At 41.6% G+C, this 11,294-nt stretch overlaps 1 protein-coding gene across 1 annotated transcript in view; it reads left to right on the top strand.

The window, feature by feature from the left end:
- The window catches only part of LOC143277524 (nephrin-like), a 135,298-nt gene extending 128,956 nt beyond the window's left edge, over positions 1-6,342 (top strand). The window contains exons 22-23 of the mRNA XM_076582393.1: positions 2,676-2,832; positions 5,938-6,342. Of these exons, the coding sequence (XP_076438508.1) occupies positions 2,676-2,832; positions 5,938-6,050 (270 nt within the window). The 3' untranslated portion in view covers positions 6,051-6,342. The remainder of the gene's footprint in view (positions 1-2,675; positions 2,833-5,937) is intronic.
- Positions 6,343-11,294: the final 4,952 nt, after the last annotated feature.

Genomic DNA, 11,294 nt, shown 5'->3' with positions numbered 1-11,294 from the left:
ACAACAGGCTGTTCTTCAACAGGGCTGTTTGCATGCATAATGTGACATACGGAAATGCTCCCAAAAAACATAACAGAAACTTTTAAAACTAATGACCACAGACACAACCATATGTTATGTATACCCAGACCTAGAAATAGCCTTTATAAATCCAGCTTCCTATACTCTGGTGGAATCTCATGGAATAACCTTCCACTCATTTTAAAGAATATAAAGAATAAGAATGTGTTTAAGAGAAAAATATGAAAAATCATCTTATGAACTGTGCAAATGATGAACAATAACACAAATGTATATCTGTTCGTTACCACCTAAATTGTTATTTGTGAAATGTTTTGTGTATTTTTTGGCTGGCGGTTTACTTGTGTTATATGACGGGGTATGTGAATGCAACTGTGTATTTCATTATCGTGCAGTTCTTGTATGTATGTATCTTTTATTTTATTTTTTGTTCCCTTCTATGTTTCTCCTTTTTTTTTCTTTTTCTTTTTTCTTTTTTTTTCATAATCTAGCATTGATGTAAAAAATAAAATAATAAAAATAAAAAGCAGTTGTGGTTTATTCAGTTACCATCTTAAAACAAAAATGTTGACTTGACCCGAAAGCAGTACAGTGCCATGTGATGTAAGGATGGAACTGCTTCCCACCCCTTCTTATAACAAGAGAGTCCATGCCTTTAAAACTCAAGTGTATTAACCACTCAATCCAACACAGGAATCACCAGGAGGGAAAAAAAAAAAACAAAAAAAAAAAAAACAAGAAAATAAAAATCACTGCAAAGTAGATCAGGTGGGGAAACACACACACACACACACACACACACACACACACACACAGGTTGATGTGACCTTTACCTCTGACCCTATTTCAGTATGGTGTCGTGTCCTTGGGAAAGGCACTAGACTCCCACTTCCGTCACTCAAGACAGGTGTCAAAATGGGTAGTCCAGTCAGTGAAGGTTAATTAAAGCGGCAGGAAGAGAGGATTGGGCCCCACCCTCCTATACTGAGCCCCAGACACAGTCTCTGTGGTATTTTCACTGCCCCTTGTGACTGTCGGTGACTACAGGACCTTTAACTCACTTAGCACTGCCAGTTAGCTCCCCTGACTTTCCCACACATGACCCATTTGTATGGGTAAGAAATAAAATCGCAAAAACAAAAAAAATGTGTTACAAATTTTTAACTGAAAACTTCCAGGCTGATCTGTAACATAACGAGTTATTTGGGGACAAAATGTAAAACTTCCTCCCTTTTTATGCTGTCATCCTTTGAGATGATGAAAGTATCCATATTTTTTATTTAAAATTTGCACACACTGATGACTTGTAAACGAATCCAGGAAAACACACAGACTTTGAAACAGATTAAATTCAGAATGATATATAACCATGATAGAGCACCTTCATCTTATTCTCTTGTCTGCCTTGTGACTGAGACGAAACTGGGTCAGACACCATTGTTGATATGCACTGTTCACATGAACCAGTCACCGCGAAAATAACTCCTGCTCACGAGCACAGCAACACACACAGCATTTCCTGGTCGCAGTGGAGAGTGGAAAGGTTAGTTAAGATATTCTCAGCTCATAACGTCATTATGGAAATTAGGTGCCACTCCAAAAATTCAAAACTAACCTTTCATCTGGAGTGAGTTAACCTTTAACCACAGCCAGTGTAAAAAAAACACATTTTCAGATTGTCACAGAGCATTGGCCCCTGCCTATCTATGCTCTGCCCCAGACATAGTCTCTATGATAGTCACTGCCCTTGTGACCATCAGTGAATATGGGATGGACCTTTAACTCACTCCAGACGGATGGCCCAGATCAGGGGTTTTGAAGTTTTGGAGTGGCACCAAATTTGCGTAATGACATTATGAGCAAAGAATATCTTAACTGACCTTCCACTCTCCACCACAACCAATAAATGCAGTGTGTGTTGTTGTGCTCGTGAGCAGGAGTTATTTTCATGGTGAATGGTTCATGTGAACAGTGCATACCAGCAATGGTGTCTGACCCAGTTTCGTCTCAGTCACAAGGCAAACAACAGAATTAGATGAAGGGGCCCAACCGTGGTTATATAACGTTTTGAATTAATTAATCTGTTTCAAACTCTTTGTGCTTTCCTGGATTTCGTTTACAAGTCATCAGTGTGCAAATTTCAAACAAACAAACAAAAACCCAACTTTCATCATTATAGCATAAGGGAGGAAGTTTAACCTCAGCTACTGACAGGCGAAATAGCCAAATGGTTAAAATGTTTGACTTTAAACCTGAGGGTCTCGGGTTCCAATCTTGGTAACGGTGCCTAGTGGGTAAAGATAGGAGATTTTTTCAATCTCCCAGGTCAACATATGTGCAGACCTGCTTGTGCCTGAACCCCCTTCATGTGTATACGCAAGCAGATGATCAAATACGCACGTTAAAGATCATGTAATCCTTGTCAGCATTCGGTGGGTTATGGAAACAGGAAAATACCCAGCATGCACACCCCTGAAAACAGAGTATGGTTGCCTACATGGCAGGGTAAAAAAAAACGGTCAAACATGTAAAAGCCCACTCGTGTACATACGGGTGAACATGGGAGTTGCAGCCCACGAATGAAAAAGAAGAAGTCATGATAGCATAAGAAGGGAGGAAGTTTAACCTCAGCCACTGTAAAAACACATTTTCAGAGTGCCACGGAGCTGTCGGACAGACCTCCCAGCCGGGCAGGAAAGACCCCTCCCCCTCCACCGATGCGAACGTCCAGTCGTGGAGACACACTGCCGCCTGTGCCTGCCCGGAACTATGGACCTCAGGAAGTGCAGCCTCGCTACGCCCCCCCTCCCGGTAACATGGCCACTCTGTGTTAGTCATTGAAGGCTAGGAGGATTAACTCATTCTACTCCAAGTACGAGTTAACTCTTTAGAGACGTAGTTAAATAGTGCGTATAGTTTTACTGTGACGGGCAAATATGGACATGTTTGAAAAATTCAACACACTTTCACGCAGAGACAAAGACATACAAATTATATATCACTAGAAAGTTTACCATTTTTTCTTTTAACATTTTAAAACAGTTTTCTCGTTAAATGCTGCTAAAATTTTTTTTTTTTTTTTTTTTTTTTTTTTTTGATATTTTAAGTTATATCATTAAATACTGAAAAACAAAAACAAATTGAAAAATAGGTATACTGTACCCACCAGGCATGTCATATCCATCAGCTAATCCACACGGCAGCATAAGATGATTTTCTCACACAGTAATGTTCCCTGATTCTCATGATTCAGCTTGAAGTCAAATGTTGCACAACAAACTGTTAAAAAAATTTTTAAATAGAAGATCACAACACTGGATGATTATGTAAAGATCGACCTCTCACCCAGTCCAGAAAAGTCACCTTTCACGCAGTTAACGGTCCAAGGGAAATAACTCAGTTTTTCCTAGACTGATCCCTCAAGACAGCCTGATTAATTTCCCTTAAATTGAACACTGCTGAGTGTATGAGAAAAAAAAAATCCGCCGAATCCTACACTACGGCACGTCATTCTGAGCGGGCAGAGCACCGGCACTTCGGCGCCAATGCATCTCTAAAGAGTTAAGGTATATATATGATAGTCAGTTGTGTCCGACTATGACCATCAAAACAGCAGAGGAGGCAACTGCTGTTCCGACTATTTGGGCTAGAATTTGATTATAGTGGAGAGTGTCTTGCCCAAGTACATCCCCACTCTCTCAGCCAAGAGGGTTTTAGGACAGTCGGCGTTGGGATGGTTCCCAAAGGCCAACTAGCCCACAAGGCTGCAGCACTAAGAGCCAGTGCAATTTTGCCTCCTAGTTTGAGAGTCATAGTCCTTCACAAAAGACTAAGCTGTAAATGGTTTCCCATTGACTGGAGAAACCATTGATAATACAGCTCCCACTTTGCTGTTGGCCCAAATGTAAACTTATGTCAGTCTGTGATATAAGCCGAGTGTTGGGCCTAAGAGTTAACTCTCTCCATACGAACGGCGAAAGAGACGACGTTAACAGCGTTTCAGCCCAATTACCATCATCAAAATATTGCAAGCGGAAGGCTCCTATACTGAAGAAGTGAATGTTGACAAAGAATACCACAATTCTGACGACGGAAGCTAAAGGTTGGGTCATTCAGACACCCACTGGACATCCGAGGGGTTTGTGTAGAGGAGAAGAGAGGACTGGCCGTACTGAGTGAGTTAAGGTATTTCCCCTGTAGACCAGGTACAAGTATTCTTGCTATTCAAGCTATTCTAATTTCGTTCTTTCTTGCTTGGTGCAGATGGCATTTAAACTGAACTGTGCCGGTCCAGAGTTCTACCAGGCGTGCAGCTGTGGGGTAGAATGAGTTAAACAATGCTTTCTCCATTGCAGTGGGAATTCATTCACAGCTTAGTCTTTTGTGAAGGACTATGACTCTCAAATTAGGAGGCAAAATTACACAGGCTGTTAGTGCTGCAGCCTTCGGGGGGCTAGTTGGCCTTTAGGAACCTTCCCCAACACCTGACTGTCCTAAAACCCTCTCGGCTGAGAGATTGGGGATGTAACTTGAGCAAGACACTCTCCACCATAATCAGATTCTAGCCCAGATAGTTGGGACAGCAGTTACCTCCTCCGCTGTTCTGATGGTCATAGTCAAACAGGACTGACTGTCATACATATGGATGATCAGAATTGGACGGGCACAACAGTTTCAGTTTCAGTAGCTCAAGGAGGCGTCACTGCATATACGTTACACCACATCTGCCAAGCAGATGCCTGACCAGAGGCGTAGCCCAAAGCACTTAGTCAGGCCTTGAGAAAAGAAAAGGTGAATAAATAATAGATAAGCATACATAAATAAGTGAATAAATACATAAATAGATAAATAGATAAATAATAATTATAATATGAAAAAAAGGTAGTAATAATAATAATAAATAAATGAATAAATAAGACAACAATGATGATAAATAAGCAAATAAATGTAAAACATGAAGACATACATTCACACATGCATAACAGATATGCACCAAACATGCAGTTTCACATATATGAAAGCACAGTCAAATACACATAAACGTACTTGAGCCCCAACACACACATACACACACACACACACACACACACACACACACACATTACCCTGCACCTCCTCTACCCCCCTCCTCCACACACTCATTTCTAGGCTACCCATCGCAGCTTCCACGGCACACACACACACACACACACACACACACACACAGCACAACAGCCGAGTTTGAATCCTGCCGTGTGGATAAGGGATGGAGATTTTTTTTTTCCCCTGATCTCCCAGGTCAACAGATGTGCAGACCTGCTTGTGTGTCTGAGCAAACCCCCCCTTTCCCTCCCCCCCCCCCCCCCCCCCCACCCCCCACACACACACACCCTACACCCCCTCGAAGTGTGACTGTCTACATGGTGAGGATGGAAAATGGTTATACACATAAAACCCAATCATGTATATCAGAACTCAGAAAGTTTAATGTACATCGGCCTTGGGCCACAATACAACGGGGAAGAGTGGATCGGTGAGGTTGCATATAACATTGTGTTATCCATAGCAACAACAACAACAAAAACAAGTACAAACTGAATGAATATATACTTAAACAACGTGCCCATCATGTAGGCATTTGTTTTTATATAGTATTTCACCATGCTTGATCACTGACTGCCTTTTGGTCATCCTCTTCTGCCTTCACAGCCGTTGGGAAAGGTTTCCTCCTCCGCCTGGTCCATCGTTGGGAGACTTTACATGCGGCAGGTAGAACTGGGTTACATGGTACCAATAGCAAGGGCTATGCCCCTGACCTGACACACACACACACACACACACACACACACACACACACATATATATATATATATATTATATAAATAAAATAAATGTCATTTCTGACAAATGTGTTCTTTGCTGCTGTTCTTCCTGCAGGCTCCCTGTCTGCAAACATCGTGGCCAACCCCACCTATAATGGTCCCTCCGCTCGACTGAGCCCCGCTCATAACCTGGCCCCGGGGTCAGAGATGAAAGGTCACCTGGTCTGATTGGCACAACGATGCGCTGAACTCTTCACTCCATCCAGCCAGCCAGGCTCAAGGTGGCGCTTCTGGCAGGTTGCCGTGGAAACGGACAGGACGGGGAGGAGGTTCGGTGGTTAATTTATTCTCGTGGACGACACTGTTGAGTTTTGGCTCTGACTGGAAACGTCTGCTGATGCCAGGTACGGACGGACAGGAGACGAGCAGCGAAAGAAGACCTGGACGTTCGGGAGTAGCACCCAAGTCCCAGCACTCTGTTGCCTTAGCACGGCATTGCACACGATTATCAGGGTATTGTCATCGGTGTTTGTTTTTTTTTTGGGGGGGAGCACGATTTCATCTTCTTTTTTTTTCCTTTTTTTTTTCTGCTTCTTCTTCTCCTACTTCTTCTTGGGGCGCACAGTTTTTGCTCTGCCGCTGTTTGAGATTCTGATCGCTTCCAAAATGTGTGAACAAAACGCTGGGTGTAACATCAGTGGTTTGTTTTGTTTTTGTTTTGGGGGGGGGGTTTTCTTCTTTTTTTTCTTTTTCCTAAAAAAAAAAGAAGGAGTGGGAGATGTGAATGAATTTCAAGATGATAACGTATCTGCCAGAGTTTTCTCCCCGAAGGGGTTTAAGAATTGAAGATGGGATATATATCACTACACATTTAGGGAAGTGTGGCGTGGTCTTTGGTGAGGGCGATGAGGATTGTGGATGATTTTCCAACACTAGAGTGTGTTATTCCCGCCCCCCGTACCCCCATCCCCCCCAAACCCCCACCCCTCCCTTCAACCCCGCCTGCCCCCCACCGCCCACTGCCTAGTGCCTTGATTACGGAGGCTCAAGGGAAGACCGCTGTTATGACACAGAACTTGTGTGCTGTAGAACAACCACAGAACACGTGTGATGTAAAACAAACAACACAGTACACATGTGATGTGCATCAACACAGATGTAAAGCATTAATCTGATTGGTGCATGGACTGCGTCTTACCAACCATCGCCTTTTTTTTTTTTTTTCTTCTTTTTTTTTTTCCCCCTCATAAGTGAAGGTGATTTTTTTTTTCTTTTCTTTTTTTCTTTTCTTTTTTGGTCCTTTCAGCAATCAGAAACAGGAAAGACTTTCTGTGTTGTGATCAAAATGTTTGAAACACTTCTCCGGAACAAAGCTACATAATGTTCAAGATGTGTATGCGTGTCTATGAGTTTGTGTGCGTGTCAGTTTGCGTGTGTGTAGTTGTGTGTGAGACTTAGTGTGTGTGTGTGTGTGTGTAGGCTGATGGATGTAACTTGAAAGTCTGAATGTATGTGTGTGTGTACAGTGTGTGTGTGTGTGTACTTCGAATGTGTGTTTGTGTGTACAGAGTGTGTGTGTATACAGTGATTGTGTGTGCACATGTTTGTGTGTACAGTGTGTGTGTGTGTTTGTATTCAGTGTGTGCATTTCAGTGTGTGTGTGTGTTTCAGTGTGTGTGTGTGTGTGTGTTTCAGTGTGTGTGTGTTGTGTGTGTTTGAGTTCAGGTGCATGTGCACATCTTGGCACACACACATAGAGGAAGTGACAGGCACTCACCTTGCCCTCTGACCCTTCACCCCCAGCACCAGATGACCTTGGATGCATGTCACTGTTACTTGGCCCTCCCCTGCCAGTCGGATTGACCTCCGACACCATGCAATGAATATGTAATCACGCTGTCCCCCCTCTACCCTGTGTACATGTCCGTCTGATCGCTGTCTCTGCCTTCTCTCTCTTGTGCTTCTTCCGCTTGTTTTTCGGAGTTCATTATGGTTTTGTTTAGACCTACTGTTGATTTCACACATTTGTGACGATTTCTCTATGTGTGTGTGTGTGTGTGTGTAAGTGTGCATATGATTACGGTTGATTGCGGTTTCATTGTTGTCTTATGTTGTTGTTGTTGTTTTTATTCAAATTCGCTTTAATTTATTTTGGTACTATGCACTTTGTTAATTAGGGTTGATTGTAGTTTTGTGATGGGTTAGGTTTGATTGTAGTTTTGTGATGGGTTAGGGTTGATTGTAGTTTTGTGATGGGTTAGGTTTGATTGTAGTTTTGTGATGTTTCTTAGTTTTTTTTCTTCTTCTTTTGTGATTAGGGTTTTGTTTTTGTTTGTTTTTTTGCTTTTTTTATGGCTTCACTCACTTTTCATTTTGTGATTAGGGCTGATTGAAGTTTTATGATGGTTCCACTCTCTTTGTCATGGGGGTTGATTGTGGTTTTATGACGGTTTCGTTTATGCTTAGCGTTTGTTGTAGTTTTATGAAGGCTTTTTTTTTTACTGTCAGAGTTGATTTAGTTTGGTCATAATGCGCTGTGTAAAGTTCTGTGTTGGGATTGTTGTTTTACACTGACTCTGTCTTGTGCTTTAGGTTGATTGTGGTTTGTTGGCAGTCAGGTCATCTTTTTCTTAGTATCACGTTTACCACCCCCACCCCCACCCCCACCTAACCCCCATCCCCCCTATTTTCCAGTGACCATATGTATAATCGGTAGTTTCTCTCTTTTTTTTTTTTTTTTTTTTTTTTTTTAATTTTCATTGATGGTTATTCCCAAATTCAAATTGATTGTAGTTAGGAAGAGGTCCTGTTTTTTTTTCATACAGTTTAGATTTGTTTTCAGTCTTGATTTTTTTTTGTATTTAGTATGGGGGGTTTTCTTTGGATTTTGTTTTGTTTTGTATTGTTCAGTGAAGGTCGTTTTATAACTTGGGTTGATAGTACTTAGATTAATAGTATTGCTGTCTATTTGTGATATGTCTGAATCACTGATTACAGACAGGTGTGTGCGGTGCTATGATTGGGCATCACAGGGGGTGATGGTATTGCTGATTATTTGTCATAATGTGTAGCAGTCAAGACAGGTGTGTACGATGCTATGATTGGGCATCACAGGGGGCGATGGTATTGCTGATTATTTGTCATAATGTGTAGCAGTCAAGACAGCTGTGTACGATGCTATGATTGGGCATCACAGGGGGTGATGGTATTGCTGATTATTTGTCATAATGTGTAGCAGTCAAGACAGGTGTGTACGATGCTATGATTGGGCATCACAGGGGGTGATGGTATTGCTGATTATTTGTCATAATGTGTAGCAGTCAAGACAGCTGTGTACGATGCTATGATTGGGCATCACAGGGGGCGATGGTATTGCTGATTATTTGTCATAATGTGTAGCAGTCAAGACAGGTGTGTACGATGCTATGATTGGGCATCACAGGGGGCGATGGTATTGCTGATTATTTGTCATAATGTGTAGCAGTCAAGACAGCTGTGTACGATGCTATGGTTTTGTGACACAGAGGTGGTTATGAGTTCAGGCGGGTGATCAGGGAAAGACAACCCTGCACTTGCACACTACAGGGGGTCTGTGATCCTGTCCAGTCCTCTGATCCTCGTGATTGCCCTGTCAGTTTTCCAACAAAATATCGGAGGAAAAGAATAAAAACAAAACAAACAAAAAAACATGTGGATAACACCGCTGTTATGTATGTTTGTCGTTGTTGTTGTTTTTGTTGTGGTTTTTTTTTGTTTGTTTGTTTGTTTTGGGTTGTTGTTTTCAAAGCTAGGAGAATTGGCTGCATATTGCTGTAATTTGCAAATCATATTTTGACAGTCGCTGTTTCTCCAGACTCTTTCCAAGACTTTGACCAGTCATAATATATTGTGTTAAATGGTATCAGCAGCATCTTTCTTTCTCTCAAAGTCTATCTCTCACTCTCTATTTCTCTGTGTGTGTGTGTGTGTGTGTGTTTTGTTTGTTGTTTTTCTTTCTTTCTTTGTTGGTTGTTTTTTGTTTTGTTTTGTTTATTGGGGGGGAGGGGGGGGGAGGGTGTTTGTTTTAGTTGTTGTCATTGTTGCCAAGATGACCTCTGAGGTGGAGCCAGAAGCGTGCAGTTTCTTTGAAATAGTGCGCTGAGGTTTTCTGTTTTGACTCGCACTGAGATTCTTCAACTAGACGTCAGATTGTGGATGCTCTTTTCTGTCCAATCATTAAATTTTTGTTGATATATATATATATATATATATATATATATATATATATATATATATATATATATATATATATTATACTTTTTTCTTCTTTTTTCTTTTTTTTAATTTACCTATTCATTTGCCTTTTATAAATTTTCTTGTATCCATTTGTTCATTTACTGATTTTTTTTTCTTCTAACTTATACTATTAAAGTTAAGATTACATGTTTTGTATTAAAAATGGATCAAACAATTGGTCACTATCAGAGCACACGTAGCATGCAAGGCCTGGCCTGATCAAGTAAGGTGGCTCTCTGAAAGAAAGTAGTGAAATGCCCGCATGTTGGTCAAACACTTCAAAGGAGTGAAATGCCCGCATGTTGGTCAAACACTTCAAAGGAGTGAAATGCCCGCATGTTGGTCAAACACTTCAAAGGAGTGAAGTGCCCGCATGTTGGTCAAACACTTCACAGGAGTGAAATGCCCGCATGTTGGTCAAACACTTCAAAGGAGTGAAATGCCCGCATGTTGGTCAAACACTTCAAAGGAGTGAAATGCCCGCATATTGGTCAAACACTTCAAAGGAGTGGAATGCCCGCATGTTGGTCAAACACTTCACAGGAGTGAAATGCCCACATGTTGGTCAAACACTTCACAGGAGTGAAATGCTCGCATCGCATGTTGTTCAAACACTTCACAAGTGATGGGGGTCATTTTGGAGATAGCTTGGCGCCCACACGTGCATCTGATATATCAGAAAGAGAGCAGGATCGTCTGAAGGAAAAGGAAAATTGCTGTCTCCCAGATATGCACATCTGATCAGGAGAGCAATACCGGAAAATTGCTCTCTCCCAGATATGCACATCTGATCAGAAAGATAGCAGGATCGTCTGAAGGAAAAGGAATATTGCTCTCTCCCAGATATGCACATCTGATCAGAAAGATAGCAGGATCGTCTGAAGGAAAAGGAAAATTGCTCTCTCCCAGATATGCACATCTGATCAGGAGAGCAATACTGGAAAATTGCTCTCTCCCAGATATGCACATCTGATCAGAAAGATAGCAGGATCGTCTGAAGGAAAAGGAAAATTGCTCTCTCCCAGATATGCACATCTGATCAGAAGGAGAGCAATATTGTCTGACGGAATGAAAAGGAACATTGTTGTCACCAACATTACATGTGAGTGATATATGTCTTACAAAGAGAGCAAGAGTCTTTGACAGAAGCAGAAAGGAGCAGTGCCATTGCCCCACTATCACCCATGACTGACTGGA

Source organism: Babylonia areolata, chromosome 34 (assembly GCF_041734735.1).
Source record: "Babylonia areolata isolate BAREFJ2019XMU chromosome 34, ASM4173473v1, whole genome shotgun sequence".
In the NCBI taxonomy this organism is placed as follows: domain Eukaryota; kingdom Metazoa; phylum Mollusca; class Gastropoda; order Neogastropoda; family Buccinidae; genus Babylonia; species Babylonia areolata.
The sequence above is the reverse complement of the archived record's forward strand: the minus strand, read 5'-3'. Positions and strand labels throughout refer to the sequence as shown.